The sequence below is a fragment of the Ochotona curzoniae genome, unplaced genomic scaffold, assembly GCF_017591425.1.
Source record: "Ochotona curzoniae isolate NIBS_2020 unplaced genomic scaffold, NIBS_Ocur_1.0 scaffold_4701, whole genome shotgun sequence".
In the NCBI taxonomy this organism is placed as follows: Eukaryota; Metazoa; Chordata; class Mammalia; order Lagomorpha; family Ochotonidae; genus Ochotona; species Ochotona curzoniae.
Window position 1 is genome coordinate 41,548,777 of NW_024467122.1, and position 22,138 is coordinate 41,570,914.

Sequence of the window (22,138 nt, forward strand, 5' to 3'; positions counted from 1 at the left end):
ATCTGCTGCTTCCCAGGCACATTAGCAGTGAGTTGAATCAGAAGTGGAGTAGCTGAGGCTCAAGCTAACACTCTAACATGGGGTGCCTGTGTCTCAAGGACAGCCTAACTCCGTGCACCACAGCATCAGCCCCATGTTGTCTGTTTCTTGATGTGAACTGTGGGACAAGTGCACTCTGTCTTAACACAAAGAAAGTTGCTCTTGCTCTAAAACAGCAAGGTTAGTGGGGAAAGGGAAGTGAATCAAGTAAGTGGATGGATTCTACCTGGAGATCTAGGGAGGGTGGCGGAAAAGATCTGGTCCTGAAGGGCGTCAGTTCTTGAGAATATAAGAGGCAATCCCAGGGCAGCCAAAGGACTCTCGGAAAGATAGGAAGGAGACAGGAAAAAAAAAAAAGAGAGCAAGCGAGTGAGCAAGCCAGATAGCGAGTGGGAGCCAAGCAGCTGCTGGTTCAGGTGGCCTGTGTGACAACCCTGAGACCTGTTGAGCCAGTTCTCAGAGAGCTGGGGGCAGCCTTCCCCGGGACCTCAGCTTATCTACCTGGGCAAGTCCCGATTGCTGGTAGAGCCCAGTGTTCCCCCAGGAGAGGCTGAGCTTGAGAGCTGTGTAGGAAGCTTGACAATGAAAATCCTGGGGTTTTCCTTGCTTTAAGACAGGCCAGATCAGTGGACCCTTCTATTTTATTATTATTGTTCTAAGATTTTTTTTTTTTTAATTTGAAAGGTAGATTTTCAGAAAGCAGGAGAGACAGAGAGAGATATCTTTTATCTGCTGGTTTGCTACCCGAGTGACCGCAGTGGTCAGAGCTGGACTGATTCAAAGCCAGGAGCTTCTTCTGGGTTTCCCATGTGGATGCAAGAGGCGCAATGACTTGAGTCATTCTCTGCTTTCCCAGTCTATAAGCAGGGAGCTGGGTGGGAAGTGGAGCAGCCAGGACTAGAACTGTGCCCATATGGGATGCCAGTCCTGCAGATGGAGGATTACCCCATTGAACCATCCGTGTTAGCCCAATAAAATTTTATTATCAAAACCTCAGGTAAATGCACAGGCCCGTGGGAGTGCCAGGAGTCCTGTCCTGGATAACAGGCATCTTCAACCTTGGCAGGTGTGAGAGAAGAAAACATTGATGACCCATCTGTACTAAGTCAACCTGGTGTAAGAGAACTGGCCGCCAGTGCAGGAAGACTGAATAAACTGACAGGCAAGCACAGGACTGCAGAAGGTGCAGTTTACTGAGAGGAAACTTACGTACAGAAGCGTAATCAAGGGTGGCTCACCAATGGCTTGGCACCTGTGGCTGAAGGGAATGAATTTATATCCTGCCCAGCTGAAGGTGAATCTGCTTCAAGCTGCAAGGGATCTGCTCCTTGAGCAAGTAGCAAAGACGTCAGCTGCATTCCAGGCCAATTCTGGGGCAGCAAATATTGCCCCATAGCCGAAATTAATAGGTTTGTTTGGGAGAGCATCCCTGTCTGTATGCGGGAGTTTCAGGAGTTGACCAAAATGGTCATGTCCAGGATGACCCTGATTATTATGTCAAACAGTGTATCTGCACTTCACCTTTTGAAACCAACTCATACTCTCCCCGCCCCAACTCACCCGCTCCACAAGGCTTCCTGAACCTGAGAGGAGGGCATGGACATTGCATGCGGTGCACTGTGAGACTATCTGTCGTAGGCGCAGTTCACTGCAACAATGTAAGAAAAACATGCATGAGAAAAGACTGAAAAGAATTTTGCACACAGTAGGCAATCTTTGCCACAACTCAAGCTGCATGCTACAAAGGTTCCCTGAAGAAGGGGCAGGCTCAGATGTGGCATTCATTTGATCTTTTGTGTGGGATATTAGGGTTGCAGTGCTGGGGGAACAAGTAGGGGTACAGATGTAGCTTTACTTTTTCAAAAATTTTATTTATTTATTTTATTGGAAAGACAGATATCTTTGTAAAGAGAAGGAGAGACATAGAGAAAGATCTTCCATCCTTGGGTTCACACTCTCAACAGCCACAGTGACTGGAGCTGAGTGAATCTGAAGCCAGGAGCTTCTGTAGGGTCTCCCACATGGGCTCAGAGTCCCAAGACGTTGGGCCATATCCTCCACTGCTTTCCCAGGCTACAAACAGGGAGCTGGATGGGAAGTGGGGCAGCTGAGATAAAAACCAACACTCCATATGGGATCCTGGCACTTGAAAGGTGAGGATTTAGCCATTGAACCATCATGCTGGGCCCAGCAATACTTTTTTTTTTTTTTTTTAAACAGTGCACATTCTCTCTTGGATTGCCAGGACCATGTTCATGACTATATTGTTTTGGAGCAGTCTTTGTTTTTTGCATTTTGGTGATCTGATCATGAGAATAGCCTATAATTTAGAGCTTGTTTTGTAATCGTGAGAGCTTCCTATGGAAAAACATCTAAACCTATTGAGCAAACAAAAATGGAAGCTGGATGTTCATTTCACTTGAAAATTGTCCCAACCCACGGGCATAAAGCTGAGGCAAATTTTCAGATGTAGGAAGTGATGAAAGGATGTGATCCTGGGTCCAGGAGAGCAAACCCCAAGATTCAATGGCCCAGCCATCCAGGAGGCAACAAGGGCCACAGCTCAGTTCTTCATAACCACTGCGTCTCACAGGGTGCCTTCCAATAGGTACCTGACCTCCTTTGTCATTGGTATCAAGCCAGTCACTGCTTTTTTTTTTTTTTTTTTAATAATGTTATATGGTTTTCTCTAGGTTGTGTATCATTGCAGGAAAATAAGTGTGTTTAGCTTGTTGCCAGCAGCTTAGTCAGTTGGCTTAAGTTCCAATAGCTGGGGGACCATCCAGATGAATTCATTTCATATAAATTCAAATGTTTCCCTGCTTTAGTTTTTTGGTTGATGCATATGACCAGGTGGCTTGCTCAGCTGCACTCCATGAACAAAAGAAACCATGATTCTGCTGAATCAAGGTATTATTAATAGCCCATGAAGTTGTCTCAAGGTTTTTTTATACATGTGGTACTAATTAGCCACCTGTTGTGGCTCTGCTATGAACTTATCTACACCCTCCCAACCATTTCCTTGTAGAGGTGATACTCACTAGGGAAATCCAGAAGAACCTGACGGCTCAAGCTGACCTCATCCCCTGCAAACAGAAGCACTGTGAATTTGAGTGGAGCTGTGCTATGAGCCCAATGCAAGAAAGCATAGGTGTCTGAGGTGGATCCCAGGAAAAACATCCAAACGTTTAGTATGATTCATAAATAGTGAATTTGCACCATCTAAAAAGATGAGGCTGGTGGAATCCTGTTAGATAACACACATCAGCAACTGCCGGTGGCTAATTCAGTGGAAGATATCACACATTGGCCAACGGCACAAGGTCCATTAGGAAGTTCTAAAACTAATGGTGAAATAGTGCGCCAGACCAAGAGACAGATTTTAGTGCCTAGAGGTATTTCCTCCAGCCCATTTAGGGCATAAGCTGTTACCACTAGTTCAGAGTCTAACAGGATCCACAGATACTGTTTAGACATCCTGGAGACTCCTCACTCTGTATCAAGACATAGCAGATCCTCCTTGGGATAACACATTATTGGAATCCTTTCTCAGTTATCTCCTTTCGAGGCATGGCCTCTAGAGTGTTCAAAACACAATGTTTGAGCCTGGCGGCGTGGCCTAGCGGCTAAAGTCCTCGCCTTGGACACACTGGGATCCCATATGGCTACTGGTTCTAGTCCCAGCAGCTCCACTTCCCATCCAGCTTCCTGCTTGTGTCCTGGGAAAAGTCGAGTACGGCCCAAAGCCTTGGGACTCTGCACCCATATGGGAGACCTGGAAAGAAGTTCCTGGAATCTGGCTTCGGATGGTTGTGCTCACTTGGGGAGTGGATCATCAGACAGAAGATCTTCCTCTCTGTCTCTTCTCCTCTCTGTATATCTGACTTTCCAATAGAAATAAAATAAATCTTTGAAAAACAAAACAAAACCAAAAAACCACAATGTTTGGTGTTTGTGGGCCAATGCATGAAGTATAATACATGTGGGAAGTCATGCAGTTAGGACAGACGCACAGGGTGTAACAAACAAGACTCCTCCCAGCCAGGAGTTTCTGGCTGCGAGGCAAGGCCCGGCAGAATGTCTCTCTAATCACCTCATTGCTGCCTCACCCCATTAGAAGGAAACTCGATCACCTCTTTGATATTTCACAGAATTTTCCTGAGAGTGTTATTGTTTTTCTGCAAATGTGAAATGATTTCTGTAACTGGAAACTGATTTTATCAATCGTGTTATGGTAAAAGGGTTTTTAGCAGCTTAAGACAATGACACACAGTTAAAAGCAAACAATAGCACAATTGAGCCTATATTGTTCCCAAATGTCTTATTATGTGCCCACTTTTCACCTGGAACTTACTCCAAGATGCATAATGTTCTCCATAAGAAATGGCTTGATATTTTGGGACAGATGGCAATCATGCAGATACAAAGAGATGTTTACCGTGTAGCTTTGAACTGTTAACAACACACGAAATGATGCATTTCACTTCCCACGATGTAAATTAGGAAGTACATGAGACAAATGTTGTGAGACCTTAGAGGAAAATGGTTTGAAATTTCTACTTTATACTGTACTTACATTTAGGGAAAGAAAATAGTTTAAAAAGATAAAAAAATTTTCTTGTGAAGGCCCTCTGTCCATAGAAAGTTGGAGTTGCCGGGCCCGGCGCGGTGGCGCAGTGGTTAAGGTCCTCGCCTTGCACGCCCGGGATCCCATATGGGTGCCGGTTCTAATCCCGGCAGCCCCGCTTCCCTTCCAGCTCCCGGAAAGCAGTCGAGGGCAGCCCAAAGCTTTGGGACCGTGCACCTGCGTGGGAGACCCGGAAGAGGCTCCTGATCAGCTAAACTCTGGCTGTTGCGCTCACTTGGGGAGTGAATCATCGGACGGAAGATCTTCCTCTCTGTCTCTCCTCTCTGTATATCCGCCTTTCCAATGAAAAAATAATAAAAATAAATCTTTAAAAAAAAAAAAGAAAGTTGGAGTTGCCATGATCCTCTTCACTGCCCTTTAACAAAAGAATAAAAACCAATTGAATCAGTACTAGATGAAGGTGATGGTAATCAGTATATGGTTGATTATAAGATTTAATAAAGAATCTATGATATCTATGATATATGCCTTTATAAATTCCTTTCAGTTATAAGCTTTCTTTCAAATTCTATGTTCTTAACATTTTAAGTAGTACTAGTTTAGCTTTAGTGAAAATTGATTCTAGATATAAGTAAACCACCTGTCACTACATAACTACCAATGCTGTCAACTGTGGAGTTCCTGGCTTGTTTTATTTTTTATTTTTTTTAAAAGATTTATTTTATTTTTATTGGAAAGGCAGATATACAGAGAGGAGAGACAGAGAGGAAGATCTTCCGTCCGATGATTCACTCCCCAAGTGAGCGCAACGGCTGAAACTATACTGATCCGAAGCCAGGAACCTCTTCCAGGTATCCCACACGGGTGCAGGGTCCCAAAGCTTTGGGCTGTCCTCGACTGCTTTCCCGGGCTACAGGCAGGGGGCTGGATAGGAAGTGGGGCTGCTGGGATTAGAACCGGCGTCCATAAGGGATCCCGGGCGTGCAAGGCGAGGACCTTAACCACTGCGCCACCGCACCGGGCCCCCTGGCTTATTTTATTTGAAGTAAAATAATAATAATTTTTTAATAATTGTTTTTGTATTTTTGTAACTATTGACGTAAAAAATGAAATAATTGATGTTGCGTGAAAGCTTGTGATGGGGTCCAGCATAGTGGCCTAGCGGCTAAAGTCCTCGCCTTGAATGTACCAAGATCTCATATGGACATTGGTTCTAATCCCAGCAGCTCTGCTTCCCATCCAGCTCCCTGCTTGTGTCCTGGGAAAACAGTTGAGGACGGCCCAAAGGCTTGGGACCTTGCACCCGTGTGGCAGACATGGAAGAGCTCCTGGTTCCTGACTTCAGATCGGTGCAGCTCCAGCCATCGTGATCACTTGGGGAGTGAATCATCAGACAAAAGATCTTCCTTTCTGTCTCTCTTCTTCTCCATATATATCAATATTGTATCTCTCTCTATATATCATATGTTACAATAAATATAAATAATTTTTTTTTAAGTTTATGATGATTTCTAAATAAATAAACAAGGCAGCTTGTTTGAACGGTCCTTTATGAGCATCATGCCGTAGGGGTCCACATCTCTACTTGTCTTTTTTTTCCTGCTGATTCATGCACCCTTCCCGAGCTCTGAACTCTGCTGGAGCTGGTCTCTAGCAAATACACATGTGGAGGTGTGGATTGTACATGAGTGAGTGCTATTTTGAGGCTGGGCTGGAGCTCTTCGCAGGGCAGGCATCTGTCCATGAGGGCTTTGGCATTGATTAAGGCTTTGCTAATGACTTCAGGTCAGCTGGCCCAAGTGGGCTTACCCAATAGGATTCTAATTTGTTGCTTTAATAGATACTTTTCCATCAACCCCGCTGCCTGGGGATTAAATGGCAGGTAAGAGTGCCAGGACACATCCCATATTTAGGCCCAATCTTGGATAGCGATGTCCTGTAAAATGGGTGCCTCAGACACTGATGAGGGGACCTAGATGCTATATTTGGCTTTTTAAGGCCCTGATAGTGGCAGTTTAATGCTTGCTTTTGCTGCGAAATGCCTGTATGGGTTCGGGCCTTGGGTTTGGGGGTGGCTGCAGCTCCCCACAGTGTGGCAGCTGTGGGGGATGCCCCTGCTGGGCCGGACCTAATGCTGGGGACTCAAGCCAAAACCACTGCTGGAAGGCAGGGACCGAGTCTTTGGCTTTGGGTGGCCAGTGCACCAAGTGGTGCCAGGCTCTGCCTGTTGGCCACCCGGAGGCGAGCTCTGGGGGTTTTTAGGATATGTAATTGCTGCCTAGGGACACCCATGAATAAGGCCAGTTTTAGTGTAGGTGAGAGATGAATTCTGGGTGATTTCCAGTAACAGGGCCTTGAAACTTTCTGGCAAGCATGGGGTTTGAGACCTGACAGTTTGGAGGGGAGTATCCATAAGATCTATTTGGGCCAGACTGATTCTCCAGCCCAATTGAGGAATCCTGAGATGGGCTGTTAGCATAAAGCATCACTGACTGCCACACACCAGTCCATAGCAAAGCTATGGATGGGGGCCTGTCTGGCATGTCTAGGTACCATTACCTAACTGGGTGGTGAAATAGTGGACTGGTCACATTTGGCAGGGTCAAGACACTAATCAGCATGTGAGAGAACTTGGTCTGGGGGTAGACTCTGTGGGAGAAGTGTGGGCCCAACCCTGTGGAAATACAAGTCCTGTAGGTTATCTTGCAAGCTGGGATGGCGATGGGCTAAGCTAGGAATGACCATGGCACCTGCCATCACTTACACATAAAGGAACTGAAGGCAACCTGGGCAGGTCAAGGCAGCACCACCCGAAGGTGCATCCTAAATAGGATGTGGGGTGGGCCGAGCTGCAACTGGAAGGGGGTGGACTGGGCAGGGCCAACCAAACCTCAACTCAAAGGAAGAACAGAAATCAGGCTGGAGCACATGTCATTCTGGCCTAGATTCTTACAACAACTGTTCTGCATGAGGCAGGGACAGTATGCCATAGCACCGAAAGTAAAGTCTAAGACAGGTGAGGGGCTAAGCCAACTGGGTCAGAGCAACCACTGGCACACACGTGACCTAGGGCTAGGAATAGACTTGGTTGGGGAGCTGTGAGAGTACACCCCTGCTGGGTTGGGATTCCCATGGGAGGGTATGGGGGCTGGAGTGGGGGCTGCATTCTGGTCTGGATATGGCTGCAATCTCCCTTGGCACAAATGTGGACTGAGGCTGGGCACACCAAGCTGGGCTAGACACCTTCACCATCTGGCGCTCTGGAGAACCTGGATAGATGTAGGACAGATTAGGCTGGGTCTCTGCCCCTACTGAGCCGTGTGTGAGCATGGATAAGCCTTGACTGGGTGTAACATCCAACACCAAGAATTGGAATGGATTGAAGGCCAGCAATGAGGGCTGGCCCATGGAACCACCAGTATGCTCAAGACCTGGCATAGAAAGAGGTTCTGAAGGAGGAGTTTGGGAAACTCCTCTGTCGGAACATAGTCCCTACAGGTGAGTGCAAAAACCACGATAAGGAACAACCCAGACCAGGCCAGAGGAGGATACCCACCATTATACATATGGCATAGGTGAGGGGATAGACCAGGCTGAACCCGTTCACATCAACTGCTGGTGAATCTGAGCACCAGCATAGAGTGTGGGTCAGGCCAGCTTTGGTCGCAACACATACCAGAGCACATTAAGGAATGTCAAGATGAGGTGAACCATACCATATGTGATTGCAGTGCCCAAACAGCACATGTGAGAACTGGCGGGGGGGGAGGGGAGGGGAGAGGGAGAGGAGGAGGTGGAGGAGGCAAAGTCGGCAGAGGAATGTGGGCTCCCCTGCTGGACAACTACTCCCAGTGTAGAGCATGAGTTGGGATGGGGGCAGACCAGACCAGGCAGGGCTACAACACCTGTGGGCCTCATGTGAGCTAGATTAGGGAAGGGCCGGGTTGGGCTGACTGTTCCGACTGGTGCAAGCAAAAATTAGAGTGGGTGAGGATTGGTTGGGCTTTGCTGCAGCATCAGATGGCAGAAGCTGGCACTGGGGGCTAATTTTTTTTATTGTATTTTTGACAATCTTTACATAGTTAATTAGGGTAGAAAGGTTCAAGGGCTATAGGAAAGTGGGTAACACTATTATTTCCATATTATTTCCTTCATGTATCTGAGGTAAAGGGGGATATTAAGGGAGAAATCCCACCCAGTTTCCCACTCACCCCAAGTCCCGGATGTAGGGCATGCTCTGAGATACTTGCTCAGGAGGTTTTGATAGTTCACCAGTTATGAATCGCTGCCAATCTCGCCACTCCAAGCATGATGAGGTCGTTGAAGAATCCACTGATTGACACAGTCTCTCATAGAGTCTCCATTTGCCCAGTATTTGGCTGCCAACATATAGCTGAGATGGTTGATTGACTTTTTCCGTGTTCTGTCTTTTCTTGGTTAGGGTTCTGAGTCCAGCATTTCGATTGGGGAGATCTCCAAAGAAACTTTGAGGTATTCCCAGACCAGATTCTTGTGTGTTCTAGCAAGCACAGAGCCCATCACAGTCCATTGCCCCGATCAGCTGGTGGTTGCAATCACTGGGTTGGTTCTGTTTTCAGCCCCGACTTCCACTGGAACCAATGGGTGTTGCAGTCCAGCCTGGTTCTGCCCAGCACATACTCGGTCCTCACCTAAATCAGTGGGAGCTGCAGTCTGGTTAGAGCAACCCATAATAACCTCCACCAGGTCTGCCCCCTACCCTGGTTTGCCAGTATGTGTAGCAGTAGTCCAGTCTGTCCCACACCCCTTTTGGCTCTCGTACATGTCGATGGGTAAAGGGGCTCAACTATCCAGCCCTCACGGATGTTGTTGAGTGCCTCTCTGTCTAGCCACCCCAGCCCCTGTCCTAGTTTTTGTGCTCTCCTGTGGGAGTGGTAACCCAAGAGGGAGGAGCCCCCTATTTCCTGGGGGCTAATTCTGTCAAGTTAAATGCCAGAACCACCTGGAGAGTGCATAATGTGGGAGTGGGAGTGGCCTAGTAGGGAGATAGTGGGCACCTCCCTCATGGGTAACCACTTCACTGGAGAGCACGAAAACCAGGACAGGGCCGGGGGTGGCAGACAGAAAGGCACCAGCCAGTATGTGTGTGGGCTGGATAGTAGGTTGGTTGGGTTGAACTAAGCTTCAATGCCCATTGGCAAGTAGCAGAGATAAATGGGATGTGGGACAGACTGAACAAGCCTGCGGTACATACTGACATGCATGGGAACCAGGATAGGGGGTAGGCCTGGTGGGGGTTATGGGGAGTCACCCCAACTAGGCTGCAGCTCCCACTGGTTTATGTAAGGACCGAGTATGAAGTGGGCAGGATCGGGCTGGACTGCAACACTCATTGGTTAAAGTGGAAGACAGGGCTGGAAACAGAACTGACCCAGCAATTGCAATGACCAGCATGTGCATAAGCTGATTGGGGCAACTGACTGTGCCAGACCCTGTACTGGCAAACTCACACAAGAATCAGGTTTGGGATCATATCAGACGAAGTTTCTTTGGTGATCCCTCCAACTGAACTGTTGCTCTCAGAACCCCAACCATGAAGAGACTATGTCAGCCTGTGGATTCTGAATAGGTTTAATTGTGATAGGAACGGTGATATTGGCAGCAATTCAGAACTATTGAACTATCACAACTGTTTGAGCAGGACCCTCAGAGCGTGCCTCTCATCGGGGGGCCTGGGATGGTGGGAGGTTGGGTGGAGTTTTTTCCTTTGTTTCTCCCCTGACCCCAGATACAGAGAAAAAAATGATATTAGTGTGGAAACAATGGTATTATCCACAAAAAAACCAAACCAAACCAAACCAAACCAAACCAAACCAAACCAAACCAAACCAAACCAAACCAAAACCTGCCTGTATGAGGCTTGTAGCAGTGTCTTACATAGATTAAGGTGAAGGGGTGTTTGTGTCTTTGCTGTTCAGAGAGGGGCCAAAGTAATCAAGTTTCCAGTCTTGCATATGTTGGACAGTGGGTCTGAACCTATTTGTAGGTCAAGGGCAGAGGGGGAGGCATAAACATACTACAGAGTTGTAGATCTCAGCAAGTCATTGCATTTCAGGGATATCCTGTTCCTTTTGCAATATTCTTATTCCAGCATGCTTGGGTCTGCTTGTGTACCCAAAGAGCTAGTTCTGCATCTTGGACTTGCGACAGGATTCAGAAGTTTGTCAAGGCTTCTGCCCTCCTGTTTTCTGGGACAGCTTGTATTTGTATGGGATGGCACATGGCATACATTCAAGTTGTTTTTTGCTCCCTGTATCTGTTGCCACTCTCAGGGTCTACAGAGGCTTTTCTAGCGTGGGCCGCTTAATTCTATGTGTCGTTGTGTTACCAGAAAAGCCCGGTGGGTTCTTTCTTCAGCTTAATATAGAAATAAAAAGTCGGGAATCTGTTGCAGAGAGAAAAGTGTATTTGCGAAGGGACCAGGTGAGCAGGGAAGAGAGAGGGAAGGGGAAAGCACCTCCTGAGAGAAAGCCAGAAGGTGGCTTTCAAAAGGGGGAGGGAGCGAGAGACACCAAAGGCTGGAGGAAGGGTCTTGGGATTTTAAGCATTTGCTGACCCCTCCTCGCTGGGCAGGAGCCTAGAGGTAAGATATTCCCCAGTTGGGTGGCATTCCTTAACCAGTTAGGAAATGGGTGGGCAATGCTTGTGCTGCCCACTTGAAGGTGTGACCAAGACCTCAGCAGGCCTGGATGGTCTCGATTGTGCCACCCACGAAGCAAGGCCCCAGGATGCTGCCCACTTACCAGTGCAGATGGTCAGGAGCTGTGGTCCCTATGTTATTCCCAACCATAGCACCATAGTTCTGTCCACTGGATGCTTTGGTTTTCTCCTGCTTCAAACCATGTGGTGTCAAGTGGCTGGCTCCTGGTACTTGGGTTTCCCCTGCAGAATCTATCTACATACCGAACATTTGCAGACATGTAGGCACAAGGGCAGTCACCTGAGGTGACAAGGTGATTTTGTGAATGACCAGATCCAACATCTTCAACTCAGGTGTTAATAAGCGTTTGAATACTGTATTGCCACAAATATACATGTCATATATTTAATCAGAGTGAGGCAAGTGAAACAGTCTATCTATTTACTCCTTTATAGGCAGGCCAGTGAGCACTAGGTCTGGTAAAGTCCTGGTTAATGGCTCTACCTATAAAAAGGCATCGTATGTCACTAAGAACTGTTGCTCTAAGGTGTAGAGTTTCAACTCTTTTCCAGAGCTGCCCCAAAAAAGCAAAGGTATTTTCTGTTTTTGTTCTTGCCAAAGGGCCTGGGTCTTACATCCTTTGTTGTATTGATAACATCTGATTGCATTGGCACCCTAGGTAGAGGAATGTCCAAAACCTGTGCCTGGGGCCTGATGTGGTAGCCTAGTAGCTAAAGTCCTCCCCTTGCACACTCTGGGATCCCACACCGGTTTGTGTCCTGGATGCTCCACTTCCCATCCAGCACCCTGCTGTGGCCTAGGAAAGCAGTCGAGGACGACCCAAAGCCCTGGGACCCTGCACTTGTGTGGGAGACCTGGAAGAAGCTCCTGGTTTCTGGCTTTGGATTGGCTCAACGCCAGCTGTTGTCACTTGGGGAGTGAACCAGTGAATGGAAGTGCTTTCTCTCTCATCTCCTTCTCTCTGTAAATCTGACTTTCCAATAAAAATACATAAATCTTTTTTAAAAAATCTGTGCCTGTTCTGTTAAAATCTTGCTTTTTTTTTTTTTTCAAATGTTTCCTGCTGAGTACATTTCAGTCTCACAAAGCACCTCTCCCTTTTTGAAAAAAGATTTATTTAGTTATTTTTATTGGAGAGGCACATGTGCAGAGGAGAGACAGAGAGGAAGATCCTCTGTCCGATGGTTCACTCCCCAAGCAGCCGCAATGGCCGTTGCTGAGCTGATCCAAAGCCAGGAGCCTCCTCCAGGTCTCCCACACGGGTGCAGGGTCCCAAAGTCTCTGGCCGTCCTCGACTGCCCTCCCAGACCACCGGCAGGGAGCTGGATGGGAAGCGGAGCCACCGGGACCAGAACTGGTGCCCACACGGGACCCCAACCACTACACTATCCTGCCGGCCCGAAGCCCCCTTCTTAATCACTTGATACGAGTGGTGGCACTGAGCTAAAGGGTGAGTGAAGCTCTGTCAATAACCCAACGGTCCTATGAACATCTCTATTCTTCACCATGCAGTGTAATGGTAAAGTTTATCACTGTCAAGCGCTGTGGCAGTTATCAAGTAAGTCACTTCAAGGGACTTCAATGATTATTCTCCTGTCCCGTCAAGTATTTTTGTTGTTGTTGTTGTTGTTTTTACCATAGTATTATTAAAAATACTGTGAGCTGGATGTGAAATCCCAGCTCTGATCCTTTCATTTCTCCTGTCTCTGTACCTGGTAGGTAACTTGTACTATCTCTAAGGTGCCACCTGCCCAGTGGTAGGAAGATCAACAGGTCACATTGAGCTTCTTGGCCTAACATAGCTTTTATTGATTTAAACATCACGTGGAAGTCTTCCACAGAAACTTGTGTAATGCTTTGGAATAGTATGGCCATTCTTAAAATGCTTTCTGTGAAGTAGAAAAATTGGCACTATGCAGTGTGTGTGTGCGTGTGTGTGACTCATTAGTAGCAGTAGTTGCTTCAGCATTCTCCGTCAGTGACCACGCTGGGTCCCAGAATATGTTCCAGGTTGCCGTGGATTCTAAGTACACTTGACACCCATTATTTTACCTATCTTGTCACCTAGAAGAGCTGAGCTAGGGGTTGTAGCTGTTTTCTGGTTACTCTCATATTCTCTTTGTTTTCCTTTTTGATAGTATTTACCTTTTACCTTTGCCTTACTGATGTCACAGTTGATCACATTTACCTCCCTGACAGCGCAGTGAGTCAGACTGAAGCGAGAGGGCACTCTGCAGCAACGTTTTTCAGTCAAATGAAAATGGCCTTGCCTTCAAAACTCCTGGGTATAACCAGCCTTTGGCAGTCCTAGTTCCCGTAGGATGCCTTGAGTTTCCTCCTCAGTCTTTCCTGCTTAGATCTCCCTCATTGGGCCAGGCCCCTTCATACGTAAAATACAGACAATGGGAGAACAATTTCCTTCAATTTGGAGTGCCATGTGCAAATGCTGTCCAAGTATGTTAACTTCACTATCAAGTAGCTAAGACTTCTTAGCAACTGCTTGAAGATTTTTGCTGCTTCAAGTTCAGCAGCAATATACTTGCAGATTTTTGTTCAAAGATTTATTTATTTGAAAGGCAGAGAGACAAGAGGACTTCCATCTACCACTCCTCAAATGGTCAAAAAAATCAAGACTGGGTCAGGGTGAAGCCAGGAGCATGCAACTCCATCCAGACCTCCCAAGTGCTTGGGTCATTTGTTGTTTTCTCAGGTGCGTTAGCAGGGGGCTGGATTGAAAGCAGAGCAGCCCAGGAATAACACTGGCAGTTATGGGATCTTGGCATGACAAGCATGTGTTTAACTTACTGTACTACAAAAAAGCCAGTCCCCCTAGTGTTAAGATGTGTTGGGCTTTTTGTCTTCTGTAAATATGGCTGGCCAACATGACAAGGCTCCAACAGAAGCTTCCACTTCTATTTCTTTTCTTTTTTAAGATTTATTTTTATTGGAAAGTCAGATATATGGAGAGGAGGAGAGACAGAGAGGAAGATCTTCCATCCACTGGTTCACTTCACAAGTAGCTACAATGTTTGGAGCTGAGCCAATCCAAAGCCAGGAGCCAAGAGCTCCTTCAAAGTCTCCCACTGGACGTGGACGTAGGATCCCAAGGCTTTGGGCTATTCTCAACTGCTTCCCCAGGCCACAAGCAGGAAGCTGGATGGGAAGCTGAGCATCCAGTACACATACCTGTGCCAATATGTGATCCCAGCACATTCAAGGTGAGGACTTTGCTGGTAGACTACCATGACAGGCCCTCCTCTTCTATTTCTATAACCTTATCACTTCTTTCCTCCCATGGAGGCATCCCACTCTGGCTTACAGGAAAGCTTGTACCTACATCCTTTTCCATTTCTTCTAACCTTTATGAGATGATGGGCCACAGCTTTTAGCTTAAAATTCCTCATTTCCTCAGTCAGATTCAATGCCAACAGGGAGGTAGAGAGACACATATATGTCTTTCTAGTTGTAATATTTTCTTCTAATTTCTTTACTTGCTTTTATCACTAGTTGCATGATGGCAGTGACCCAAAGAGCATCCAACAATAGTCAATCAACAGGAGGGACAGCATTTTATTTTCTGGGCATCCTTGTACACATGTAGAGGGCCACACATAACATACATGGGTCACCCTGCCTGACACAGAGGCAAATGGCCAACTCAGATCCCACCGAAAGGCCTTTTCCTTTATTCATCTCTTTGATCGCCTGGCTGTTTGCCAATTATGTCAACTAAACTCAGTGTAAGAGAACTAGGTGGAAAGTGCCAAAAGATGGGGAAAAAAGCGGAAGTCAAACCCAGGATTACAAAGTATGTATTTTATTGAAGAATAACTTATGTAGAGATGTATGGCCAAAGTCAGCTGCATACTACTGGATCTCCACACCTAGAACTAAACGGAGGGGGCTTGTATATTAGGCAACGGGGGTTCTGTGCCAATTACAAGAGGTCTGTTTCTCATCAAGAAATAGGGAATAACTCAGCTGCATTCCAAGACAAACCAGGCAGCATGGACTGCCCAAGAGGACAACTTAATAGGTTTGTTTGTGACATCACTCCTCTTTTGTGTAGGAGTTCATAGAGTGGCCAAACATGACGATTACATCCAAGATGGTGCTGGTTATGGCAAGACGTATACCAACAGTCCTGTCAACTATCAGGGGGATCCTGAGCAGAAGATGGAGGAAACTCAGAAGGCGTGATCACAGGCAAAAGGTCTCCCCAGGAGCTGACCCGGGCACATCGATACAGGTCTCTGTGGAACAGAAGAGATGTCAATGAGGGCTGTGCTTTCTTGTCATGTCCTACTATTTTGGCTGTACTCCCCGTACCCTACCCTCATACCTGCCATGCTGACGAGCTGTGATCACGGCATGCTGCATGTGCCCATCTGAACAGCACAGGTGACAATGCACATGGCGAGGACGTTTGAGGACAGGCTGAGTGATACGGGGCCAGCGATCAGCCTCCTCTGGGGATCCCCTGGCAAGGATCACCATAGAGAACTTTTCTTCCTTCAGCTTCTTATTCTAATATAAGGATATGAAGGGATCAGATGCAGGAAAAACCTTCTTAGGCACATATCCAATTACTGTAGGCCTTAGTTCTCTCTACGAATCATACACACAGAGGTCTTAAAAGCTATAGGTCATTCTTTTAGTTCTCCAACTCCTCCCTTCTCTGATTCTTTTTCTTGCATAGATTCTTGCATCTCTAGGTGACCTTCTCCCTGCTGCAGTATTTCCTGAGTACTTACCCAGCTGAAGGGGATGGGGTGGTAGCCTTGGGAGAAGCTACAGGCCAGGGGCCTAGAAGCTGTTGACTGGGGACAGGGAAGTTCATGGGGACACTGTGAACAGACAAAGACATTGTCATGCAGCATATAACTGAAAAACTAAGGATGAAAGCCAAGAAAAGCTAGCCAGAAGGGACTAAAGCAGCCGAGGGGAGAAGAGGAAGGGACTGACTACGTAGAAATTGGGCAGGGACAGTGGAAGGCAGCTTGACTTTGCCCTCTCACTCTTCCTGGCCACACTGGAGGTTAGATCTGTGCGTAGGGACAGGCAGAAGCAATACTTACTGGGGCAAAGACAAAACCAGGCCGGGGGTCCAAAGGTGACTTTTCTTTCCCCTGAAATCATATGAAACCAGAGAAATAAAGCCATGTCTGTGGGGCCCATTTTGATAACTCAATCTCTGAACTCAGTAAATTAAGGACTCCTTTAACATTCAATTCTAATAACGATTAACTATGTGCTTTGGGTTAAGCTGCCCACATCTCTAATATTCCAACAAAGAACTCTTTGCAGCAGGAGAAAGGCAGGAATTTGGCACAAAGAGTGGTCTCTCCCTTGTCAGCAGCCTCTACTCTCAAGAAAATCCCACTCCAAGGCAATTAAATATATGATCTTTCACTGGCTTCAACCTTCCCAAAGAGATAAGATTCTTGGCTCAGCAATGCTCTAGATCAGGGATTAACAAACTTATTAATTAATTAAAGGGGCCAGGGAGTAGGCAAAAATCTAACTCTGTCTCAACTACTGACTCTTGGAGTGTGAAAGCATTCACAGAGAAAAAGAACCTGAGTAATAAGCACAGCTCAGGGCCTGGCACAATAGGATAGTGGTTAAAGTCCTTGCCTTGAATGCACGGGGAATCCTATATGGGCACTGGTTCCAATCCCAGCAGCCCTGCTTCCCATCCAGCTCCCTGCCTGTGGCCTGGGAATGCAGTCGAGGACGGCCCAAAGCTTTGGGACCCTGCATCCACTTGGGAGACCCAGAGGAAGCTCCTGGCTTCAGATTGGCTCAGCTCCAGCTATTGTGGCTGCTTGGGGAGTGAACTATTGGACAGAAGATTTTCCTCTGTGTTTCTCCGCCTCTCTGTTATTTTATTTTGCAATAAAAATAAATAAATCATTAAAAATAATAATAAGTACAACTCATAGAAAAACAGGTGGTGACCTACCTAGATGTCAGACACAGGCCCTTACTTGCTGACCACTCTTCTACAAGAGATAGGTATATACCACACGTACCTGATATATATTGAGTATTATACGCCTTGTTTCCTGAGAGTCTGTCTCCCTTACCAGCATATGACAGAAATGCTTTTCAAGAGAGTAAGAGTGGTAACAGAGCAGTAGGGGGAGAAGGAAGAAGGATCCTCACTTTAAGGACTAGGTCCCGGGCGTCCATGAGAAGGCTGTGTCCTGCTTTCGTTCCATTCTCCACCAATACCTGTTCACAAGGGGAAAACAAGCAGGACTCCCAAATTACATAAAAGCATAAATGTTAGCAACTCTGTAAGAACATTCACAGGTAGAATGGGAATCCTAAAGGGAGACAGGCATCATATGTAAGATGGGAGGTAGAGATCCAAAGAGGATAAAGAGTTCCAACGAGACCACTATTCAAAAACGACGATCATGAAGTAGGAAAAACGTGAAACTCACAAGAGAAAGTAAGGTGTGAAATCCACGAAGCTGCTTTAGGAGGGATCTCAACTCACCAGAAAACGATTTGTCTTTCGCCATAAAGTTTGAACTGTCTCTGTGCGTTCTGCCTTGCTGGGCAGTTCGCTTAGGGAAAAAGCAGATACGACCACATCAAACTGCACCTGTGAACCAAGATGAGAGACATGAAAGACCTGACATTTCTCTAAACCAGGAGGGTGACAAAGTCCTATCCGCTAAGTTTCCTTGATGTTTTTTTTTTTTTAAAATCTTCCATCACTCAATGCTGGATTGCAGACCTGAGGCCACACTTTCCTATGTGCCATATTCCACACAAAGAATATTTATTATAAACATTACTACTTGCCTTAGGTGATACAGGTAGAAATTGTCTGAAAAATACACCTGGAACGTAAGACTCTCCGGATTCTGAACCACCTGTGGAGAAGAGAGGTGACAACTGAATGCATATCAAGGTCATAGTAGCAGGTGTAAACTGAAGACATCCAGGTAGCAAATATGGCCTCAGGAATAAAGAAAAACATTAGATGAGAATGAGATGGAATATGAAAAAACTTTACCCAACCCATACAGAGAACAGGAAAGGCTTCTAACGCTGCTTGACCATGAAATTGGAAGAGAAAACAGATTTATCTTTACTTTTGGTCCTCTCTTCCAGTTCCCAACAAAACACTTTTTCTAGTACTCCTCTGTGTTAGAAGTACTTCAGTCTTTTTTTTTTTTTAAATAAGATTTATTTATTTATTTATTGCAAAGTCAGATACACAGAGAGGAAGATCTTCCGTCCGATGATTCATTCCCCAAGTGAGTGCAACGGCCGATGCTATGCCGATCCAAAGCCAGGATCCGGAAACCTCTTCCAGGTTTCCCACATGGGTGCAGGGTCCCAAAGCTTTGGGCCGTCCTCGACTGCTTTCCCAGGCCGCAAGCAGGGAGCTGGATGGGAAGTGGAGCTGCCGGGATTAGAACCGGTGCCCATATGGGATCCCAGCGTGTTCAAGGTGAGGACTTTAGCCGCTAGGCCACGCCACCGGGCTAGGCCACACCACCGGGCCCTGAAGTACTTCAGTCTTAAAGATTGTCCTTGGCATGTGTAGACAATGGGATGCTTGACTGTCTGACATTGTCTGTACCAACAATGTCGGGGTACACTTAAATTAGAGACTGACTGAATTATGATTTCTTATGAAGGACTACACTGCTGTAACAAAATGGGAAAAATCTGTCAGGGGTGGGAGTTTGGAGGGGAATTCCTAGCCTACACAAAATTGTACCTCACAATTCCAAATTCAAAATGAAAATATATTAAAAACAAAAAGATTGTCCTTGGGCCAGATTTACAGGTTTGACTATCTAATCCTCTACCTCCAAGTGCTGGGATCCCATACGGGCGGTTCATGTCCTGGCCGCTTCACTTTCCATCAAGTTTTCCTACTTGTAGCCTGGGAAAAGTAGAAGAAGATGGCCCAAAGCCTTTGGACCCTGTACCAGTGTGGGAGACCCAGAAGTTGCTCCTGGCTTCAGATTGGCTCAGCTCTGGCTGTTGTGGCCTTGGGGAATGAACCAGCAGATAGAAGATTTTTCTCTGCCTCTGCTTCTCTCTATAAGTTTGCCTCTCCACCAAAACAAAACAAAAGAAAACAAAAAACACCTTTAAAAACAAAAACAAACCGTTTGTCCTCACCTTTCAGTAACTTTTCTGCCAGGTCCAACATGGCAGCTGATTTGTCCACACACATATATTCATGAAGGCTTTGGCCCCAAGCACTGTGAGCAGCCCTAAGACAGCAACATAGAAATCACCAATTCCCATCTACAGCAGATATATATACCCATTACCAACAGCACCCCTGGGAAAACAGGTTTATGTTTAAAATAGTTGGGAAAAATGATAAAAAATTAGAAGATTACCAATGTTATTTTTTGTTTTCAATTTTTTTTTGTTCAAGCAATGTTATTTTCTTATTATTTATACTTCCTTTAAAAAATTGGCTTAAAAATAAAGCAAACAACTCTGACTGACACATAAAAACTTACACCCTATGCTACTATCCCTTTGCCTTAAAGTTCACAAACATGGATGTGTTTTCATTTAACAGTCCTGGCCCCAGTCCATATATCTTCTCGTGCCTTGTCTAACCTGAAGGAAGAAACACTGTGGATTCCCATTTCCAATCTCCTGATACTATCCTGGTTGCAAGTATGACTGTCTAGAGGTAGACTTGAGAAGATCAGGGGCTGAAGCAAGTTACTTACCAGGTGACAGAACCAGCACCTGAGCCAAAGTCCATCAAGGTTCGGGGCTGGAACTCTGGGACTCGAGTCTGGATCTGAAGAAACAAACACCATCCCGCAGTAGGGTAAGAGGACACCCATCTAGTTCCTTAGTAAATATAATTAAGGGACTATGACAGAGGAAGAGGGATGTGAATAGACTTCGATATTCAACATAAACCCTTAATAAGAAGCCTCTAAAATAGCAGGTTTAATTCTTTCTTGGGCTATAGAATCCCTTTAGAGAATAGACACACCTAGGCATTGCTACAAGACTACTTTCTGAACCTACAAGGGAGATGTCGGGTAAGAGGGCGGATGCTAGAAGTGATCTTTCACCTCATGGAATGCCCTGGAGACCGCTGCAAAGCCACCATCCAGTCTTGCTGCCATGTACACCAGGCTCAGTCCTTCATCGTAGCTGCATGAAAATCAGAGACACAACTGCTGACCCCTGGAGGAAAGGCTTCCTCCAGCTCAGCTGTTCACTTCCCAGTAGAGAATGGTTTTTCAAACACTACATTGATCATGTAATTGTACTCTCCAGCTCTCCCTTTCAAGTCTAACCTTTCTTTTGCATGTTTTCTAGCCCTGTTCCTTACCTCAGTTCTTGCCAATGGTAGGTAGTTTTGCGCAGGGCATGTAGCACTGCTCCGCGAAGTTTTTCTTCAGTCTGGGATAAGTCTGGGGTGAGAACAAGGACTGGAAGTGAGGACCTAAGGAAACAGAGATCAGAACCAATATTTGAACGTCCCGCCCACCCAGTTCTCCCTCCCCCAGTGTGTGTATGACAGCATTTGTCTCCAACAGCAGCACATTCCACTTCACCCAACACATGTTCTTCAAGGGGGAACTGATAAAGATATAGAGGGGAGGGCAATTACTTGGTGGATTCCCTCACTTCCCCAAATCTGAAGACTGGGATGCCCCATGTGCCTATAGGTAGGAAAGCAATTTGAACATCAAAGTCCTACTGCGTTCATCAAGAGGTGAACTTGCAAACACGGGGCCCACTCCGAGCCAGACACAGTGAGAAAAGACACAGGGAGACACAAGATGCATCAGAAGTCTGTTGTGAATATCACTCATCATGTACATTCTGTCCCAGAGGTATTTGGCAAGGGACAGAGAACTATACAGATTTCATTTTGCATTATTAAAATATAGAAGTTCCTAACCCAGTGGACTTGTGTGTTTGGGAGGGACCCTACATTGACCTGCGATGCTTTTTTACCCAAGCCCCAAGAGCAGCAAAGTCTGGAGCAATCCACCTTCCAGTAGATTGTTGGCAGTCAAAGCCACAGCATCCCTGTGAGCGCCTGTACCATTATTCCTCGCACTTCCCTGCCCACTATTCCAATCCGACCTGACCTGTCTCCCAGCCTACCTGGCGTTTCCAAGAACAACCTCTCCAGACCCGCAGCTCGTCTCTGTAACTCCTCAGCTTCCACAGGCACGTGTCGGCTCCACAGGTAATTGGTCAGGGTCTGCACCTGCTTCTCCATACCGGGCACAGCGTTCTCTAGGTGCCCGAAGTGGAAAAGCGGAATCAGAAGGTGTGCACGGCTGGGCTGCCCCTGCCCAGGCGCCACCCCCCACCCCAATCCCGCCGGTACCCACTGAGCAGCAGCAGCTGGGCGGCGTCGGCCAGCGCCGGGGGCGGCCGCACGCACGGCAGCCGGAGCACGCCGGGGTGGCGACGGTGCGGCCTCTTCCCCAGGAAATCATCCCGGTTATCCACCCGAGTCACGCCGCGGACCAGGGCGCCCAGCGCCTGCGGGCAGACAGAGAACGTGTGGCTGCCAGGCGGAGGTCGAGGCGGGCGCGGCTCCTTCTCGGAGCGCAGTCGTGTCTAGAGGCCCAGAGGTTCCCCGAGAGCAGAGATCGCAGGGACTGACCCGGGACTGCGGTGCTACTCGAACGCCGCGGCGCCATCTGGATAACATCCTTAGCCACCTCGGTCCCCACGCAGTCACCATGGCTTGACAGACGAACCGGAAACGGAAACGAGACTCCCGTTGACCCTCAGCTACAGCCCGTCGCGTCAGTCCTCCTTCGGAATGT

The 22,138-nt window shown here is 46.9% G+C and overlaps 1 protein-coding gene across 3 annotated transcripts; it reads right to left on the reverse strand.

Annotated features, from left to right (window-relative positions):
- Positions 1-15,132: 15,132 nt before the first annotated feature.
- METTL17 (methyltransferase like 17) lies at positions 15,133-22,065 on the reverse strand. 3 transcript variants are annotated; one of them, XM_040969429.1, is made up of 14 exons: positions 21,973-22,065; positions 21,695-21,848; positions 21,462-21,596; positions 20,677-20,758; positions 20,414-20,495; positions 20,057-20,130; positions 19,485-19,579; positions 18,147-18,217; positions 17,836-17,943; positions 17,496-17,564; positions 16,406-16,456; positions 16,082-16,174; positions 15,670-15,854; positions 15,133-15,553 (listed from the first exon to the last, which is right to left on the reverse strand). In XM_040969429.1, exons 1-14 carry the CDS (start codon positions 22,051-22,053, stop codon positions 15,475-15,477), a joined length of 1,359 nt encoding a protein of 452 aa, XP_040825363.1. In that variant the 5' UTR covers positions 22,054-22,065; the 3' UTR covers positions 15,133-15,474. The 3 variants fall into 3 exon arrangements, with proteins under 3 accessions (XP_040825363.1, XP_040825362.1, XP_040825365.1); XM_040969428.1 differs by having other exon boundaries at positions 15,133-15,580; XM_040969431.1 differs by lacking the exon at positions 21,695-21,848 and having other exon boundaries at positions 15,133-15,580; positions 21,973-22,057.
- Between the last annotated feature and the right edge of the window lie 73 nt (positions 22,066-22,138).